Here is a 21,673-nt window from a genome sequence, read left to right as displayed (position 1 = left end):
TTGTAGGGGGTGTGCTGGGGGACCCCCCCCAGTCCCCTCAAGATTCGTATCAGGATGCTGCTTGCTGTTCCCCTTTCTCTCCTTGGCAGGAAATGAGATGAAAGTCCACAGCTCCCTTGCCCATCCCAGAAAGAGGTAGAGGAAGGCAGCAGACTGTGCGCTTTCCCCTTGCTCCCTGACAGTGACGGGAAGTGGAACAGCAAGCAGCACCCTGGTTTGACTCTTGGAAGCGGGGGCTGTGGCTGGGGGTTAAGCTCTCCCACCCTCCATAAGTGATGCCCTGGATGAGGGATAAGATAGGGGCTGGGGCAGGCCAAGACCATTGGGGAGCATGCCCCCAGCCAGCCCCTTTCACCTGTGGGGCTGCCTGCTGCTTAGAGTGGCAGCCTGCAGGAAACCCCTGGAGCCTGGCTGGAGCACATCCTGCCTCCTCCTACAGCAAAAAGCCCCAGCTGGGCAGCTCCTTCTTGCAGGTGTGGTGCACCAGGGAGCGCCAGCTTACTTTCACCTCTGCTCTTAACCCTTCTGAAAAGATTTCCATTTCTGAGGATTTGATTTTCTAGTGCAGTGGTTTCCAAAATTTTCAGCATCACGCCCCCCTTTGGATTTTCGAGAACCCCCCCAACGCTTTTTTTACCATCATCCAACCCCCCTTTTAATAAAAAATTCAATTAATAATTTAAAATAAGCATAAACTTGATATAAAAATGTAATTTAAAATTAAAAATAAGCACCAGTAGTTTTTCTTGGCTTCTTGAGGGTGCATGGTGCAGCCCCAGCTGGCCACCTGCCTGAGCCCCATGCCAGCTGCCTGCCCGCCTGAGACCTGCATTGACAGGGGCGCCCGCTCGAGCGCTGTGCCGCTGGGGCCAGCCACCTGCTGTCCGCCCAAGCCCCACACTGCTGGAACCAACCACACTCACACTAGCCGCCTGCCCCAGCTCCATGCTGCCAGGGCCAGCCACCCACCTGCACCCCGCAAGTCCTGCAAGCTGGTCAAGCCCCACAATCCCTGTGAGGTGCCTGCCCGAGCCCCTCCCCTCCCATAAAGCCAGGCACCACCAGCTGCCCACTCTTACCTCATCCCCCTCACCAGGCACCCCCTGACCCCCCCCATCTAACCCCATTTTCCTCCTCCTCCCCGCCACAACCCACACTCACTCAGCTTTGCAGGAGGCGGCCAGCTCCCCGTGGGTCTTCGCTGGCTGACTGCTCATTATAGCAGCTGCACTGGGTTACTCACATGAAATGGCAGGGGCTGAGAGCCGGGAGCAAAGGCCAGATCTTTCTTCAGCTGGCGGAAATGATGTAGGGGGCTGGATCGCCCCATCCCCTGCCTCCCGGAATTTCTCCATGCCCCCCAATTTGGGAATTCATGTTCTAGTGGATGGTACAGGCCAGAGTGAGAGTAAATTTTTTTTTTTTTAAGCATAGGTAGATTATATAGCAAATAAATGTATTGCTGTTATCCGCCTGGATATTATCACTCCATCAAAATACATGAGACCCTTAAAAGGAATCACAAGCGTTTGTAGGGGAGAAGGAGGACTTGCTTTTCTTCCTAGACTTAATCCAGCAAGTGAATCCAGTGTTAATTCTCCAAACAGGGTTTACTACTCATAAATAAATCCAGTATATTTTAATTATGTGTGGTACAAAATAGCAGCAGGTGCATCTGTGCTGTTAATTTACATATTCCCCTCCTCCTCCTCCTCCTGCAAAACGAAGGCTGCCGTAAGCCTGGCATAGAATGCTTGTAACTGGAGCAGGTCATTAAAGCCAGCAGGTCAGTGTCTCTGTTCTAGAGCTTTTATGAAGAAGACATGTCTTCACAAGCTTAAAGTTAGTGAAGCAGAGCTAGATGGATATTGTCGCTCTGGAGAATGGATAGAGGATTGCAGCATGGCTAACCCATGCCTGGGCAGCAGTATAATCTGTCTCCCTGTGGGGATGGGCACTCTCTGTATCCTGTCGGTCATGACTCACACTGATTCAATTTACGTCTCCTCACAGTAGCACAGTTGTGCTTCCTGGGAAGGGCAGAAATGTTTCCTGAGCCATAAGCCATGGAGATCAGGCTATGTGGGCAGGAGGGAGTGCACTGGAGTGACTTCCTTGACTTAAACCCTTGTACTCTGAGTGGAGCAGAGGTCATCTACAAGTCTCCTCCACTTCACTCTGGCTTGGAAAAAACCTGTAACTGACTCCAGGAGTGCCCCAGTTGTTGTCCTTCAGTCTCAGAAGACCTTCTCCATGTTGTCTGAGGTCTTCCTCTTTTGCGTTTTCCTTGCGGGTTCTATGTCAGAGCTCGACGGACTATGCTGGATGTTGGTTTTCTGAGACTGCAGACTAGCCATCCCCACTTTCTTCTCTTGATTTGAACATCAAGTGGTTCTTGTCCTGGTCTGTTCCAAAGCTCCCCATTTATGACAGTCTTGCCATTTGACGTGAAGGATGTGCCTCGGGCATCTGTTTGTGAATGTCTGTAGCTTGTGATTTGAAGACTTTTTAGTACTCCAGGTCTTGTATCCACACGGAAGCACGCTCTTTGCATATGTGTTGAAGATCTGCAGTTCCGTCTTCACAGATACTATTTGTGAGCTCCATATGGGACGAAGAGTCTTGAATGCAGCTGTTGCTTTCCCTACCCTGGTACTGATATACTTGTCTGTTCCTCCATCTCTGCCCAAACTGGTCCATATCTTCCAGTTCATCCCCTCACAGTGTGATGGTGGTGGTGTTGGACTGGTTGATCCTCATTGTCTTGGTCTTTCCCATGTTAATGCTCAGTCAAGTCACTGAGGCAGTTTTGTCTAGTATTGCAACCTTTTCTTCCATGTTTTCATGTTGGTGTGAAAGGAGGATGACATCATCGGCAAAATCAATAGCTGTTTGAAAAATGTCCACTGTATGCTCTGTTGATGGCTATCTGTTGTCCTGCTCATAATCCCAGCCCACTGTGATCAAGAACAGGAAAGGTGACAATAGGCACCCATGTCACATTCCTGAGAGCATACAGAAAGATTCTGTCAAGACACCATTGTGAACAACTTGGCATGTTGAGGGTTTGTACGTTGAACAGATCAGGTTAATAATTTTGGGTGGGATGCCACAGTGTGGCAGCAGTTTCCACAAAGTGTCTTTATCAATGCTCTCAGAGGCTCTTCCGAAGTCTATGAAGGTTATGTACAGGGGACAGCTCCATTCAGGCGACTGTTCTGTGATCACTCTGAGAATTGCTATTTGGTCAGAACAAGATCTCCTGCTTCAGAAGCTGACCTGTTCTTCCCTGAGCTGTCAGTTGTACTCTTTTAAATGCAGCAAGCTAACACATTTTAAAAATACCACTTTCATCCTAGTCTAGACAAGCCCCAGGGCCTTGTTTGGCCTGGGCTGGCCCATCATAGCAAGAGAGAGATGCAGGTTAGCCCACCATGACGGGCCCCTCACTGCAAATGAGGGGCAGTCAGAAAGTGCGTGGCCAGGTGGACATTAGGGGCCACAGGAACCAGGAGCAGTGGGAGGTTATGTGGCGGTCCAGGACAGCAGCACAACAATTGATCAAAGCACATTGACCTGTGATACATCCGATTCATCCCTGAAGGCAGTGCTCTGCCCCAAGGAATGATTTGTCCTAAGTGTTGTTCAGTTAAGCAGATTGCACGAGGGGGAGGAATCTTTTTGCTAAAATACATGGTTAGGTGGCATGTGGATGGCAGAACTTCCTGGCTGTGTCTACACTAGCAAAGATTTTTTGAAAGAAGGGGTCTCTTTCGAAAGAGCCTATGGAGCGTCCACACACAAAAAGTAAGTAAATCTAAAGATTGTGGTGCTCCTTTTGAAATCACTCTTTCTTTCCTGTTTCAGGAAGCGTGCCCCCTTTCGAAAGCTTCTTTTAAAGAAATGCGTGTACATGCTCCACAGGCCCCCTTTTTCGGAAAAGCAGTCCTCACGGGGCCTGATTTTTCGATCCCTGGCCTGTTCTTTCAAAAGAGCAGCTATGTGGGTGCTTTCTTTTGCCAGAGCAGATCACTGTTCTGATCTGCTTTTTTGAGTGTGAATGCACTTTTTCAAACGAAGGTCTTTGGAAGAGATCTTCTGGAAGAGCTTGTTTTGGAAGATCTCTGTAGAATAGATGTAGCCCTTGTGGGGAGGTAAAATATTAAGTATTAGTTTTAACCAAATTAGAGATTTTTAATTTAAAAAAAACAAGAGGATAATATACGGATGCGCTGTCTTTGCAATGCAGGGAAGCAAGAGCTATATTTTTAGTTGGTCTTGACATAAAAGCAGAAATCATGGAGTTAGGCCTTGTCTATGCAGTGGGTTTGTCTCACTTGTGCCTGTCAGTGGTTTGCTACCAGCCTAACTGCATCAGCACATGCCTCTGGTCTAGGCAAGGGCTAAGTCTGGTATTCTTTGGCTGAAACCCGTTGATGCTGTCCCAGTGTGAACCTTGCCTTCTTTGTTTATACATGGGGTTTGTATGGAGCAACTACATCAGTGACTAGTATCAGAGGGGTAGCCGAGTTAGTCTTTATCTTCAAAAACAACAAGAAGGCCTGTGGCACCTTACAGACTAACGTATTTTGGAGCTTAAGTTTTCTTGGGCAAAGACCGTCTATAAGGTGCCACAGGCCTTCTTGTTATTTTTACATCATAACTGGCCCTCAATTATTAGGATTGGGAAATTTCCAAATACTAGACAGTGTTTTGTTTAAATTTCCCAGTGGTCTGATTTTTCAGTCTCTTTGTTTGTTATTGTAAAGAGTATTTTGTTTTGCATACAGCTACAAATGCTAGCTTTTCTGCACCATTCAAAGTCACCAGAGAGGCTCTCTCCATGGATGTAGAGGCATAAGCACAGTACAGGAAAAAATGTTGCTGGTGTTTTTTAATCACTGTACTGCATCATGTAGATTTAGCACTGCACTTGTGTTAGCAGCAGGAGATAATTTTTCAGAGAGATTCTTTTGTAAATAGTCTCTCCCACACACCTTTGGCTTGTAAGAATAAGAAAAGGGAACACTGCCTGGTGGTTTGTAGCCTCTGGGTCAGTATGTGAGGCACTGTAATTTACAGGGTGGGCCTTACCCTTCCCAGCATTGTTAAATGAACAACTTTAAATGACAGGGTTAGCTGTTCAAAGGGAAAGAAAAAGACAGAGGACATTGTCTTCCTGAGTGCTGCTTGTTTATGCAAAGCCTCAAAGCTGTGAGTACCCCATTGGTTACTTACATCAGAATAAACAATACTTAATCCATTGATTATGTGAGCAGGGCTCCTTTGGGGAGAATACCTTTTGATTATGGTTATCTGAAGTCATGCATCTTTGTCTGATAATTATGGTAAGAACTGCTTTTACGCTTTGTTATGCTAATAATTGGCTGAGGTAGTGCAGCTCCCACATGGAATTAACCTCTCTGGGTAGCCTCTCATCCCACTGAAATCTCTGGAAGCCACACCCTAATTAGCAACATTAGTTGGCTAGAGCAACATTGTCTCGCTGTCTTGCAGTGACCATTCACAGTGGGAGGTGGCACAATAGTGCTGTTTTTATCCTCTTCCTCCTTTGCTTGGATTATTTAAAGAAGCCAGCGATTTCTCTGCAGCCTGGGCAGCCGGGCTCCAGCTATTTTGGCGAGTTTATATCAGTGTGTTGATATAATTAGCAGAGCTGGGAAACTCTTTGCAGCCAACAGCGAAAACAAGAGAGGAGCCTCACACAGAGGCTTGCTTCTCTGGAAACTTTTGTGTCTCCCTGTTGCTATCCAACATGGGAACATGCCTGTAAATGTCACCCGATGGACAACTCACAACTGCATCAGCAGCACCGGCAAAACTCAAACATGAGAAGTAAAGACTTCCCGAGGAGAAACCTCTAGAGGCAGAGTGTGAGGTTTCTCTTCTTTCCTTTGGCAACTACAAGGGAACAGGCTTAAAGTAAAACCCGGTTTAAAAAAAAATAGGTATACATCAAAACCCTTTTGGTTACCGTTTATGCCCTGCCCCCTTTGCTGTCTTTAGTTCTCTATGTACCCAGGCTTTTAATTTTTCCTCCCTTATAATTATAATCCCTGGGACGCTATGTTCATTTTCCTACCCCTAACACTCCTTCTTCTTCCACCACGGCAGAATAGAGACTAAGGAGGGGCTGTTCATTCTGGAGGCCAGATTTTAATACCTATCAAAACCAGCCAGACACATTTTAAGATATTACATATATGTATTTAATTGCAGCAACTGTGAGGCGAACTCATGTGGCTTCACAGGTGTTGGTCTGTATCCGAATGAGCCACGAAAGAACTTTTCTGTTGTGTTTAAAAACTGGTTTAACTGAGCTGACTTGGTTGAAAAATGTGCTCCCTTAGCCCATTGACGACAGTCCCTTTAAATGCAGGGTCATAAACTCAACTTCTTTACAGGACCCCAGCAAATTGAAAAAATAGAAATTCCATTATGTGGAACATATTATCTCTCCAGCCCACATGGGTTATCAGCAGGGTTGGAAACTTCAGATCCATTGTAAAGAACATTTCCCATTTGAACTAATGGAGTAACTGGCAATGGTGAAAAGCTCTTTTTGTCTGTGGACTCAGTGCAAGTGAAATTTTACAAATTCATGCTGAGCATGTCTGAGCAGTGATTTTTTTTTTTTAAACAAAATTAAAATTATTTTAATCAGGCTTATAACACAAACAAATTTGGATAGATTTTCACAAAGATAGTGAGGGCACATTTTGGCAACGCACCCCCATACCAAATTTCAGATACCAGCAGTCAGCACTTATTAACGTATGGGGAAAATTGACATTTTGCCATGCTTCATTGTCGGAATCCGCAGATCCATTTCGTTTAACAGAAACGAAAACAAACCAAAAAAAAAAAAAAACCAGCTGAGGCAAATATCAGAGGTGGAAAATCGCAGACCAATCAATCAATAGTTGGTGATGTTATAAGCAACTGAAAACTGGGTCTTAATCCTTCCATTTTAGGAAATCTATCTTTAGGTAGTGTTGTCTAAGCAGAATAATTACTTGAACTTTTAAAACAAAAAAGCAGTTAAGTAGCACTTTAAAGACTAACAAAATAATTTCTTAGGTGAGCTTTCGTGGGACAGATGCAAACTTTAAAGTCATTAACAGAATGGCCCACTCCATTAAAATGCTGGCTGACCAGTTTGTGGATCAGGAGTGTTTTTATGTCTGTTTTGTGCCCATTAACTCTTTGTTTTAGAGAGTTTGAAGTCTGTCCAATATCCAAAGTATCTGGGCATTGTTGGCACATAATGGCATGTATGGTGTTAACTGAGGAACATGAGAACGTGTCTGTGATTCTGTGAATAACCTGGTTAGGTCCGGTGATGGTATCTCCAGAATAGATATGTGGAGAAAGCTGGCAGTGGGCTTTGTTGCAAGGAGAAGTTCCAGGACTGGTGTTCCTGCAATATAGGCTGTGGTTGTGGGTGAGAATCCTCGTAAGGTTGGGAGGTTGTCCGTACAAGAGAACAGGCCTGTCACGTAGGACCTTCTGGAGTGTGGCATCCTGATTAAGGATAGGTGGTAGGTCTCTAATAACGCGTTGCAGTGGTTTGAGTTGGGGGCTGTACCTAATAAATTATTTTGTTAGTCTTTAAAATGCTACTTGACTGCTTTTTTGTTTTGATAGTACATAGACTAGCACGGCTTTCTCTCTGTTACTACTTGAACTTTTGTATTCAAACCATGGAATCCTGGTGTCACATGACATCACATTGGAGGAAGTGATCAGTTCCTGTATCCCAGGGATGGGCCTGCTTGCAGGTCATGTCAAGCTGTGTTGTCACGCTTCCTGGCAACACCTATTGTAGGTGGCAGGATATTGCACAGCAGAGTGGCAGCATTAGAGCTCCAGCTTGCAACAACTTATGGAAGTGCTTAGCTTAAGCGTTTGAATAGTCTTATTGAAGTCCGGCGAAGATGAAAGGACCTTTGTGCTTATCTTTATACTTGAAAAGTAATGAAACTTTTTAAAATATTATCTAGAATATTTCACACATACAACATTATAGTTTGTTGGTTCCTTTAATCAACAATCAAGAGAAAAACTAGTCAAGAGACTGAGTTGTAGAATTGTCTTGAAATTCACTGAAAATATTTTAAACAACAAGAGAAAAATCCATTTAAAATCACAACTCATTTCTGTTTATCTAGGATGTATTTGTAGACTTAAAATGGCAGAGTGAATATATTTGAAAACAAAATGGCTAATGAAAATAAAATGCTTATTTGCTAAGACACAAAGTTCTGTTTGTCTGTGTACATGATGACGCTGCCACGTGAAGCAACCCGCAGTGCCAGAGATGCATGCTCTGTGTTACACTATGAAATTGCATACCTGTTTTCTAGTACCAGTGTAAGCATAAATCAGGTTCAAGCTCTTTCAGCATGTTCTCTATCTGAAAATCACTCTCATACCACTATGCTAAACAATCCTGAGCCCAGTATACACAAAGACTTACACCAGTGCCAAATGCTGAAGGACAGGTATGAAATGTGCCAGACTAGAGGCACCCACAGACTCCTTACTTCTGGTTTTGGCAAGTAAGGAACCCTGTCGTTCCACTTTCTAAGTACAGTCATTTTAAATTGCAGTAGTGTGGATAGTTTACCTAGTAACTGCTACTAGGCAGGGCGGAGTTAAAGGCTTTAAGCCAAAGGGGTCAGTTGCATGACATTGTCAGTTCAATTCGCTGGCATCCTGTTCAGTCACAAGAGCTACTCGCTTGCAGAGTTTAAACAATGCCCTGATGACAGTAACGAGGAACCAGATTCTGATGTCATTTACAACAGTTTAAATCCAGAGTAACCCCAGTGAACTGACTCAAGTCAGCCAAGTGATCTAGACCAGAGTCTGGCTTCAAACCGACTAAGTCCTGTGCACAAACAGTAAACTGTGGCTGAAAGTAATTCCTAATCATCTTCAAGGAAACAAAACCACCTCCTGCCCCAAACTGAAACCAAGCTGAGGAATGCATCTGTTCACTAGCTAAATAAAATAAAACTGAGAAATAAAACAGGGTGAGGTTTAGCAGAGCCTCTGCCCTGGTGCTGGTTTGTCAGAACAGATTGGGTTTTAGCTAGTGTGCACTCTAGTGTTTTTATTTGAATAAGAACACGGAAATTCAACACAGCATTTGAATCCTGCTCAGGCTTGGAACCTCCATGGTCACATCAGGGCTCTTGTTATGCTGTGATCCTGGGAATCTGAAACTGCTGGATAGGATATCAGATAGCGAGTGGTTGCAGAGAGGACATCCCCTATGTGAAACTGTGTAGGATGTTGCAGGGTGTTGAATATCTATCTTGGTTACGAGAATAGAAACAAGATGAAGTGCTGAGTGTACTACAGAAAAGAGCTTCATGAAGGGGGAAGGGATTAAGGCTGGTGCAGCAGGTTGTTAGTGTACTCGTCCTTCCCATCTCCCAGTGTTTGTTGCATTAAAAAGACTCCTTTGTGCTAGTGACTGAGGTACAACTCTGCATGAGGAGAGATGTCAGAATCTGCCTTGACATTAGAAAAATCAATCATTTGCTCTCAAACAGAATTCATTAAGTTGCTACCAGAAACGTGACATTCACTCTTGTCCCTCTTCACTTTCGAAAAGGGTGGGGAGGAAAGTCAAGACCTACCCCAGTAAAGTGTTAAGAAAGTAACTTGTGATTTTATCTGGTAATGGTCAGGTTCACCTGAATTACATGAGTATGGGAGTCACGATATATTAATGCTGAAACTGACTCTGCAGCATACCAACAAGTTCTAAAATCCTGCCTTTGGAACGTCAACCCTGGTTTATATCAAAGTTGAACAAGCTTCTGCACGTTGGTCCAGACTACAAGAGCAATATGCAGCATGTGGAATGTACGTAGCATTGTACCCTTGCTAAGCATCCTGCTATAAATAGACTGTCTGATGAAATGCTTCCAGCCCGTTTGTTTGTTTGGTTTGGTTTTGTTTTGAGGGTGGAGCGGGAAAAGGAGGTTGAAGGGAACAAGAGAAGAACTAAAAGTAAAACAGAACAGGCCACAGAAAGAGGATGAGGGAAAAGTTAAAATAAAAGCCCAACACTTATTGACTTAATTAGAGGTGCTTGCGTCAGAGGCTATGCTTGCTATGTCAGAAACCTCCCATGCTTTACAAGGGAAGCCTCTCTTCAGCCTTGTGCTTTGTACAGCTTTTGCACAGTGTAGTATTGTAATGTGCAGCTTTTGTACTAACCCTTACATAAGCCAACTTGTCAGACTCTTGCTGGGTTTTCACACTGCATTGAGTCTGAGTTGGAAAAAAACAGAGTTGGCTTGATGGAAGGGTAGGGAGTGGGAGAGGGTACGTTTTAGACATCTGTGACTGTAGCTGGGTGGATTCTCTGGGATCTTTGGGAGACAGCAGCCAGGGTCAGTGAGCTGCCACTGTTCCCTCACTCTGTCTATCAGCAACTGGAAGAGATTAGAGCAGCTGTTTGACATCATTTCTTAGGGCTGTGGGTGTGGAGGCAGGGGAGAGAAGGGGGTTGTCCAGAAAGGAGTTGAATGTCTGGAACTGGGTGGGGCTAGACAGGATCATAAACTAATTCATTCTCCTTCAGTCCCTCCTTGCCTTGGAAGAGGAAGCAAGAGAAATAAAATGTGAACAATGGAATACTTTTGAGAAGGAATCAGTCTGTCATTTTAATAATAACTTTACAAACAAAATGGAAAATTTTGAATTAAAAAAAGTTCTTTCATGGGGGTGAGGGGGGATTTTTACATTCTTCTGCACATTTGAAATGATCAGTGATAAAACAGTGTTTTCTCCCTTTAGTCTTTTCCCTGCCTATGCATTTGGAGTAAGAAATTAGTTGAGGGCATAATTTGTCTCCCACATACCTCTCATAACCTCCCTACCTTCTTCCATTATCCTTGTAAAAATGCTCACACAATATTTTGCATTGGTCCTGCAAAAAGGTAACATTAATCCTCAGGATGAGGTGAACTAGAAAACAGGAATGCCATATAAATGTAAAAATACTGATACATTTGGGATTCATGTGTGAGGAGCTGGATTATTTACTAGTATTTACTAGCCTTGTGTTCTTTCATATGCTGTCTTTTATAGCTAGTTTATTTTAATTTGTTTGACAGCCACTTTAAAATATTGGCTAGAAAAGGAAAAAAATATTATTGAAAAATTTCACACATTGCTTTAAAAATCCTCCTTAAATTGAGACTGGAAATTAAGGTAGCTTTTGTTTGCTTACTTCCACACTTGATCACAACAATGTTGTTCTACTGCCCAGCTCTGAGAATTTTACTTTTTAGTTATTTTCTGCTAGAGATCCAGAGACTTAAGCACTGGAGCCAGGGGTGCACCAAGTGAGGGAATGTTGAATTATGCTACTCTTTTTATGTATGTGCGTTCATATTTCTGTACTGATAAAGTTTTTACATTCTACATTCTTATGTTCTGAAACATGACAAACAGGTTCCCCCCGCCCCTCCCCACCCCCGCCCCACATGTGAACAGAACTGAAATTTCCACAGGTTTTGTTTACATTAGACAGGTGACTCATGCATCAGATGAAGCAGGTTTTTGCCTTCAGAAGCTTATGTTCCAAATGCTCCAAAATATCTGAGAGTCTGTAAGGTGCCACAGGACTTCTTGTTGTTTTTATTAGACAGGTTGTCTTACTAATTTGTGGGATGAAAAGCTAGGCCCGACGTAAAAAGTTTGTTCACCCCTGCTCTAGAGCATTTAAGTATTTCTTTTAGGTAGGTCCTATGGAAAGCAGAAGCTAGTGCTCATTGTAATTTCTCAGTAACGGGTACAGGTATAAAAATTTAGAATTTGAAAGACATTGGTTACTGAATTGTAAAATGATGAGAGATCAAATTAGAAGTCTTTCCTATTTTCCTGTATGGTCCTTCACTTAAAACTCACAGTAAACTACATGTAAAAGTAATTTGGTGTCTCCTTTCGAAGAGAGCCGTTCCACTAAAAAAAAAAAAAAGTTATTTACATTGCTGACAAATTGGATTGACCCAGAGAATAAGATAATGATTAGGTCTTGCTTATGTAAACTTCTGTTGCTTATGTGCATTTGTAATAAGTGCTGCAAATCTTGGCTTGCCTCAAGAGCAAGCTACCCAAAGTTGACTGCTTTTCAAAAGGACACTAGAAGTGTTTTTAAGTTAATTATTGTCTACACACCAGCATTCTCTTTTAAAAGATGCATTTTTTCCCCCTTCACCCTCCTAAATGTAGGGCTTGTCTACATCAAGATAATTCGCACCAGTAGGACTACTCTTGCAAACCCTTACAGATTTGACCTCTCTAATTCAGAACTCTCTCATCTGGCAAATTCCATAATCCAGCATGATTTTAATTAACCAGACGACCAAGTACCATGCGTGCGGCCACCTTTCACTTGGGTCCCATAGACTACGTCTACAACAGAGAGTTCTGTAAACAAAACTCGCATAGCATCTACCCACAAAATGCATTCTGTTGACAGAAACTGTTGACAAAAAAGCCATGCAGATGCTCTGGGGGGCCCTTTTGTCGACAGAGCGGATCAAAGGATCGATCTGCTTTTATGTGTCAATGCGATTTGTTGACAGAAGTTTTGTCGGAACATTCCTTCTTACAGTAACTTCTGTAGATGGATGCTTCTACTGTAGATGTAGCCATAAAGTTTGTTTCCAGCTAACAGTCCTGGCTCTCAATGCTCTGTACTGTAATTTAGCTGTAATTTACCCCTAAATGACTTCTAAGAGCCCTGTAAGCAGTGGAAGTGTTGGTAATGCTGCTAGACAGTAGGACAATCAGGTCTGGCAAATTCTCTCGTCTGGCACCAGAGAGGTCCCAAGGGTGCTAGACAAGAGATTCAACCTGTACGATGATAATGTAGACATGCTGCATTGATAATGGAGATTAAGCTCCAAGACAACCCCCTTCTCCCTTTTTACATTGATATCTACATGAGGGATTGACACTGGTAATTCCTGAAGGCTATTTCTCCCTCCCTTGAATTTTTCACCACTGTAAAATAAGTTAAAATGCTACCAGATAAGAGTGATAGAATTTTATACCTGCTTTACATAGATCTGAATGACAGTGCAAGGCGACTGCGAATGAGGCCTATTATGAAACAGTCCCAGATTCACTAAAACCATTTTTTCCTTCAAAAACAAAGCAGCAGAAATGTAACACTTTAAAGACTAACAAAATGATTTATGAGTCTTTAAAACATTTCTGCTGCTTTGTTTTGTTGGAGTGCAGACTAACACGGCTACCCTCTGTTACTATTTTTTTCCTTGTTCACTTAGTTTGCCTCTGGTTGGAGAGAGCTTTTCAGAGATAAAGCATTATACTGAGATAAAATTCACTTCACATTCATATTGGTAGGAAACTGCAGCAAAATGTTAGGAAACTCAACAATTCCAGCCTACACCAAGTACAGCTGGAAACCTCTTCATAAATACAATGTCTTTGTCTCCTTCAGATGTTCAGGTGCCACTCTACTAAAATCCTTTGTGGGCTTGTGTCTGTTTTAGTTTATCATCCCATCCTTGTCTGACCTGGCAATGGGCATGGGACATGCTAGTTAGATTGTAAGGGGTTTCTTATTCATTGTGACCAAAGTATTGTCATATGTTTCAAATGCTTTATTTGACATGTCAGAATTTTCACATTTAAGTAAGTCCTCTTTCCAAAGCCATTAAGCACAGATGACTAAAATGTTTGTGTTCTCCTAAGCAGCTTGCTTTGCTTCTTAGGAATGTGATTTCCAGATAGAAAGTTGTATTTGTATTTGTTTTTTCATTCATGAAAGATAAATGCAGTGGATAAAGCAAAAAGGTAAAGGCCTGGCTTGCTAAATCTTAATTAAATGCATAATAAAACCCCAAGTTTATAATGTGGTATGTTAAGCCTGACAACTTATTTTAAAATGGAATAATTCAAAGATACTATTCACCAGCATCACATGAAACTTCCCTTATTAGTTACAATATAAAAGTATACCAATATCCATATGTCTTTTTCATAGAATTGGCATGCACTTGTACAGCTGTAATGCTATTGCATTGAAAGCTGAATGAATGGCACACAAAGAGCTCAGAGGTCGTTGGAACTTAATGAAAAAACTGTCACACAGTGGTGGGCAAAATGTCCATACATTGAATCTGTAATGAAGACTGACCAGCGCTAGTGAGGTTTGCAAATCCCATGGGACCTGAAGAGCCTGCATCTCTCTGCATCCCTTAGCATAAGGAGTAGATTTACAATGACCATTCCATTGTCCTTGGAGAGGTGTTGGAAAAGGAGGTGCTAAGAGTTAGCTGGGAGCCATAAGAGTGGCCTTTTGGAGTTAACAGCAATGAAGGGTCCTGTGGCACCTTATAGACTAACAGAAAAGTTTTGAGCATGAGCTTTCGTGAGCACAGACTCACTTCATCAGATGCTGGTCTTGGAAATCTGCAGGGCCACGTATAAATAAGCCAGAGCAAGGGTGGGAATAACAAGTTTAGCTCAGTCAGCAAGGATGAGTCTTACTACCAGCAGTTGATCTGGAGGTGTGAACACCAAGGGAGGGGAAGCTGCTTTTATATTTAGCCAGCCGTTCGCAGTCTTTGTTTAAGCCTGAGCTGAGGGCGTCGTATTTGCAGATGAATTGTAGCTCAGAAATTTCTCTTTGGAGTCTGGTCCTGAAATTTCTTTGCTGTAGGATAGCTACTTTGGAGTTAAGTGTCTTTGGCTAATAAATTATGTTGTTAGTCTTCAGAGTGCTACATGACTGCTTTTTTGTTTGGCTGATAGAGGCCATTCCAAAAGTTTCTGGGTAAAGCCGTTTCATGCTGGTTTTATTTCAGCTTTTTCAGCTGAAGCCATGTCAACAGATGTGAGGGTGAGACAGAATTTTTATTCCTTACACTATGTGCTTGAAAGCCTGAGATCCTTCCTCTCTAACTCATGGCCTCAATCTTTGTTTCTGTCTGTGAGACAGAGGAGCATGAGCTGCCAGAGAATCTGTGTTATATCTTTAGGGAAGAGCACCTTTCTCCTCACCCTATTGATTGCCATACACGGCTGGAACACTGCTGTGAGATGCTCAGTCCAGGGACAGTGATTTATATTCCCTAGGGCCCAGAATAGCACAGTCAGGACTAACTGTCAGCTAGAGCTGGTCTTGAAATTTTTGTCAAAACATTTTAATGAACAAAAAGGGTTTTCCGACCAAATAAAAAATCACTTGCCTTTTTTTTTTCCCCTCTTTCTCTCCCCAGCCAGCCAAGGGAAGAAGGGAACAACAACAACAACAACAAAAGTCAGCTGTGGAAGTCCCATTTTTTTCTGTGTTTTTCTCTTTGAATATTTAATAGAAAACATTTGCTATTTTTCAACCAGGTCTCCTGCCAACCTGACGCAAGACTAGCAAATCCTTAGACTGTAGGTGGCGCGAGAGCTCAGCTCAAAGAAAGAATCTTGAGCCTTGTTTCTGACAAGGGCTTTACAACCTAACAAGGAGAGAGTAAAGGCAGCTGGTAGAGATTCCATGCAGTGCCGACATACGCTGGTAGGGCTTCTGTGCATCACTGAGGTGTCAGCCTGGCTTGGCTTGTAACACTGCCTGCAGAACTTTGTGTTCTGCTACTCTGTTGGATGTGCTCTCTTTAGGGTGCTGTGTGAAGTGTGGACACGAACTTTCTATCCCTGTTTAATTGGATTGTTCAGGTGGCAGTTAAAGCAGGGATGGCACCCTTTGAAAATGCTAAAAGGGAATTTTATGCTCTCTGTTTGCAGCCTTTCCCTAAAACCGATTTTAATGCCCTCCTCTGTGTCGAAGCTATTGGAGAGTGCATAACTGCTGCCATGTTTGCATCCAGGCATATCTCTTACCTGTATTTTATTCATCCCTTTATAAGATGTGCTTTAGGGAACATTGTGTCTGAAACAGAATTTACTTGGATCAAACCTACATGTTTGTGGCTTTGCTCTATAATTGGAGTCTGTTGGCATTACCGCAGCTCAAATGTATAGTCATAAGACATGGCAAAATGAACTTTCTCATCAGACTATCATTAATTTCAAAGTAGTTATGTTGTATTGCAAGCCCTGGGACTATGAGCTATATTGTATGCAATACCTGAAAGTTTATTCCTCTATGCATCTTGGAAAGTTACTAGTGACATTGTTTGCTTCCATGTCTGACATTTCATCTTTTCTCAGAGTTTGTGCCTATATATTTATATGGGTTCTTTTGGCAGTTATTTAACCCTTGACTCCATCCTTCCCTTGTGGTCTCATGAGGGGGGAGAGAGAGAGAGAGTGTGTGTGTGTGTGTTAAGAAAGGACAAAACTTTACATCATAACAAATATTTGCATCTGTGCTGTTCCTAGGTCTGTGATATTAAGAACTCTAACACACTGGTATTTCTCTAGTGTGTCTAAAGGTTATCATCACGTTTAGTAGAGCTCTTGAAGTAAACAGTTGCTTTTTAAATGTCTGTGATTCCATATTTAATCGAATGCAGACAGTATGCTGTCAGTAGTTAAAAAGGAATATGCAAGTGAACTGGTAGTGGAGATAAAGCAGATTAAAGCTCAAGAGTATGATATGTTAATGTCCTATCTTTCTACACAACATGATAATAAAAGCAGTGTTACATATTCTTCTCATTGGTTTCTTTCAGCACTTGGTGAATATGAGGCCAGCTACTTTGTGGGTGACTTGGTTATCTCTTTATTTTCAGAAAAGAATTTTTTTAAAAATAAGATAAAATCCATGCAAGTTTGAAATGTGATAAAAAGAGCAGCAATGGAAATGATGTAGGGGTCAGGACAGAAGGGAACTGTTTCAGGACTTTGTCAGAATAGCTCTTTCCAATTGCAGGATGTTTTCTTACCTCGAAGGCAGTTGCAGTGTTTTCAGTAAAATTGACATGAATTTAAGTAAGGCACAGCAGCAGAGTCAGGTTAGAAGACCAGTAGTGATTTTTAAAAACTTCTTTATGAATGGGATTCTGCAATACTCTTCTTATGAAGATGTTAAGGGACAAATGAATTGAAAACGCTTTTGTGGGTAAGTTTCTTACTGCAAAAAATCTCACTCTGGAGCACAGTATGCAAGAAACAGGATTTATTGTAAAAATACCGCTAATAAAATTTCTATTGGCGGAGTTTAAATTACTGTTATTCATGGGCGTCTTAACACACAGGTGACAGTATAAGCTGCAAGGCATTGCTGATAGAAGTGATCGGACTTTGAATTCAGAGTGGATGTTTTGCTTAATATTTACAGTGATGAGATTTGAGTTCTTCAGGGTATAAATCTAGGATACCAGGTGTTTCATAGAGTTGTTTACTCTGGAGGTAGGAATCCTTTCTAAATGTTACTGAACAGAAATGCTGCACAGCAACCTGGCTTTGCATTTTTATGTCTGCATTCTGAAAACCTTGCGCTATAAATGTAGTGTTTAACATTCAAGTCCACTTTGTGCAAATACTGCAGTTGTTTGGTTGTCTGATGAATCTGATTTGAGAAGGGTCTTTCAGACAAACAAGAAATTATAACCAAGATATGGGCATGAAAATGTGTTCACTCCTGTGTCCAGTCTTTGGGGCACGTTGACAGCAAAAGGTCTGTGTGTAGCAGAGGAGGCCAACCCACGTCACTGAAACAGCATGTGCCTCTTTGCTCAGTGAAATGCGGCTCCAACTCAGAGCCGCACACAGGACTGCTCAGTGCTGTGCCACACACGACCCAGTGCCTGGAGGGAGAAGTGCATGGCAGCAGCAGCTCCAGTGAGACCCAGGCATTGGGTTAGAGCTGGGGGTGCCTGGCTCTGGGGAGAGGAGGGGAATTGGGTTAGAGCAGGGAACTGGGGGTTCATGGCTCTGCAGGAGGGGAAGGGCATTGAACCACGTATTATATAATTTATTTTTGCCTATCTAGATATATCTATGTCTAGTTATTTATTTTTATCTAAATAGATAAAAATAAATGCATGATTTGTGACTTTTTGCACGCGATCCACATTTCTTTTGGCTCTTAGTCTGTAGCTGGTTGGCCACCCCTCATGTATAGGATGTGAGACTTTTGAAACCTCTTCATAGGGTTTCTTTTTTCGGCCTGAAGAAGTTACACTGTAATGTAAAAGACAGTGTGACGTAGTGTTGTTACTTTAAGAGAACCAATAGAAGTATGACAATGAAGTGGAGCATAAAACTATTTCTGCTATTTCATACATAGAAATTTGTTTATAGGCTGAATAGAAATTCTGTGGTACAGCAAATAAGAATTAAAAAAGCTAAAAGTATATGATTTCTAACACTTGCTAACTTCAGTTTCACTTCTCATCACATCCCCTGCATTACAATCTTCTGCTGTTTTCTGCACTTGAGTCCCAGAATTTATATTTAAACTAAGCAACATTTAAATCTATCAGAGTAAATTGTTTGGAACAGTGGGAACAGTGTGTGAATGCTGTGGTCTCCATCTCTCTCATTAATCATTACATTGTCTGTTAACATGTGACATTCAGGTGACATGTGCTTCATTCTTTGAACTTCCTGTGAACTTCCTGTACTAGCTAGGAGATGGTAGACAATGATCATGACTAAAAACTGTCCTGTTTGTTCTGCTAAACATTTTATGGGCTTCAACTTTATTTTACTGTTAGCCAGATGTTAGTATGATGGAAAAGATAGTGTCCAATGTAAAATCACTCTATAACATTTTACTATGATCCTTTTCTTTTCAGGTGTGACACGTGTTGTATTACCTTTCGCACTCATCGGGGTTTGCTGCGTCATAATGCAGTTATTCACAAGCAGCTTCCAAGAGACCCGTTGGGAAAGCCTTTCATTCAGAACAATCCTTCAATTCCAGCAGGCTTCCACGATTTGGGATTCACAGACTTCTCCTGCAGGAAATTCCCCCGCATTTCTCAGGTATCCTATATCTCTAGCTCCGAAAATTGCAATTGAGAACATCTGTTGCATTACTTGAAGGGTTTTGTGTTGGTGTAGAATGTTTTGTGAAAAGCTATAGAACATACTCAACTGTTGTAGATTCCACAGTTCTCTTTTTAAAGAACATTAGCTCTCAAGCTACATCTTGGAGGATGCCTTTTTAGGTTAGTTTCTTACAGGCTTTTATATTATTTTTTTAAGAAAAGCCTTTTGGGCTGCTGAAGACCAATCTGTGCTACTTCCAGCCCTACAAACAAAAAATTACTTTGGTTCTACATTTAAAATTCTTATAAAATTAAAGATGGTATCAGACATAAATGATGATCTTTGCTTAGCTCTTTGTACCTGTTGATGTAGTATAGAGGCTTTATCAGCATAAAGTGTGAGAAAATCATATTACTCTTGCATGGCAACATTTTGGGTTAGATTAGACCATCTCCCCAAACATATGCCTATAAAATCTTTACAGTAGTCCTCATCACACCTGCATAAATTCTTAATGTACTACAAAATTTACAGAAAAAGACTTTTGTAAATATTTTTGAGTTGTAAGATTTTGCACTGGAAACCTTCTTCATATCCCTCTGTTTGTAAAGTACGTCTGGCTTAGTTACCATGTGTCCAGATATAGATGATGCACAGGAGAAGAAGATGAAAATCAGTATGTTATATTGCCTTCCAAAAAAGCCAACCGAACCTGAAATGTACTTTTGTATATTGAAGGGTCCTGGCTTAAAAGTTCAATACTTCAGGACCATCCCAGTCCAGTGAGTGCCCTGTTAGGAAGCTGACAATCTGTCCTTCCCAATGGGATTAATCTTTGTTCTCTAGCTCTGACCAGGAGCAAGATACTAGATCTACAGTTTATCACTGGTGCAGGACTATGTATAACCACCGTGTCCAACCAGTTCTGAAGCAGTAGGCACTATAGTGGCTACTGCTATAGCAAACTAGCCAAGTTATTCTGAAAAAAGAAAATAAAATGTGAATGTTCAAAAACAGCTGCATCTTATGATGATACATGACAATTTCCAGCTGAAGTAACATATTTAAGTTTATCAGATGGGTAGAATTAAAGGGAAGTGACTTTAGACTTCAGAAAAATCTTCAGAACTTTTTTATTTTCTGAAGACTTTTGTTTTTTGATTTTTAAAAAAATTGAGTGCAACAATTTTTGAGTTTTTATTGTTCAAGCCAACTAACCACACTCAGCTGACCAAATAGCCGCATGTGGTTAGTAGCTAGTGTTGGGTTGGACACCACAGATGTATAACAGTCCCAATCTGCATCTCGTATACATATGGTTTTTGTGAAGGAATTCCATTTTCAGGAAGCAAGGGAACAATTTTTGTCAGGTTGATTTTTTTTTTATTTATATTGAAATTGCTCAGAAATTTGAAAACTTAGAATTAGTATGAGAAGAGGTGGATTAATAGGCAGAAAGCTGATGATGTCATACCTTCATATTTGTCACATAACTATCATCACCACATATAAAGATATTTTATATATACATAAACACATGATTTTAGGTATGCATAGTGTATGTAAAAATGCAATCTAAAAATTCTCCATGGATTAGACACAGGAGATAACTTTTTTAAAAGGCTGATGAATTTTGGGGCATAAACATATCTTCTTAGAAACATCATTTTGCTCTGCTTCCCTCTGAGTTGCAAACTGTGGAGGATACCAGAATAAGCAAAAATTGCAGACCCCTGTGCTGTTTACAGATGATGTTCTGGAATAACCATGGCATGTATAACACAATGGTAGACAAACTTGGCCGCACATGGACAATACTAGCAATGTCGGAAGAACCAGAAGGTATATTGAATTCGCACATGCCTTAGTAAAAGTATGCTTGAATTTTAAATATGTTCCTCCATGAGGGGTTTTACAGTAGATTTACATATATTGCATAAATGCTGTAAACCTCTCTTCTCCTCTTTGTCCCCCCTTTCGATTTTTATCCCTTTTGTTAATCAGATTACAGTAGTGCCTCGAGTTACATGAGGCCTGCATTCCCGCGGACCTTCGCGTAACTTGAATTTCAAGGCGGGGTGGGGTGGGGCTTTTTCCCTGGCAGAACGCATGTTCTGCAGCCAGGGAAGCAGCAGGAGCACCTGCAGCTCTTTCTGAAAGGTAAGTCCTGGAGCTGAGGGCGAGGCAGTTGGGGAGGGTTAAGCCTGGGGTGGGTTAGGGCTGCAGGAGTTGAAGATGAGCTGGAGCCGCACATGGGGGTGGTGAGCCAGAGTCATGCTCAGGTGGTGAGCCAGGGTGCAGGGGGTTTGAACCAGGGGGTGGGGTGTGGTTGACCCAGAGCCGCATGCGGGGAGGGTTGAGCCTGAGCCAGGCATGGGGGGATTGAACCAGCTCAAGAGGTTGAGACAGAGCCACATGCAGAGTGGGGGTTGAGCTGGAGCCATGAGCCAGGGTGGTGAGCCGGAGCCATGCTCAGGTGGTGAGCTGGTGGGGAGTTTGACCTGGGGCCAGGGTGTGGGGTTGAGCTGGAGCTGGGTGTGGGACGAGCCAGAGCCATGAGTGGGGTCAGCCAGGAGGTTGAGTTGGGGCTGTGTTAATGCGAGTTAAGCGCACCTCAAAATCATGCATTTCAAGGGTTTACTGTACTTGTTAGTTTGTGGCATTGTTTGTTTTTCTTGATTGCTTATATAAAGGGCTG

General features: G+C 42.1%; 1 protein-coding gene across 1 annotated transcript in view; it reads left to right on the top strand.

The window, feature by feature from the left end:
* Positions 1-21,673, top strand: part of RREB1 (ras responsive element binding protein 1) — a 151,550-nt gene that overhangs the window by 100,698 nt on the left and 29,179 nt on the right. Inside the window, 1 exon segment of the mRNA XM_074987720.1 lies at positions 18,780-18,969. Within this exon segment, the coding sequence (XP_074843821.1) occupies positions 18,780-18,969 (190 nt within the window).

Source organism: Carettochelys insculpta, chromosome 2 (genome assembly GCF_033958435.1).
Source record: "Carettochelys insculpta isolate YL-2023 chromosome 2, ASM3395843v1, whole genome shotgun sequence".
NCBI lineage: Eukaryota > Metazoa > Chordata > Testudines > Carettochelyidae > Carettochelys > Carettochelys insculpta.
The sequence above is the reverse complement of the archived record's forward strand: the minus strand, read 5'-3'. Positions and strand labels throughout refer to the sequence as shown.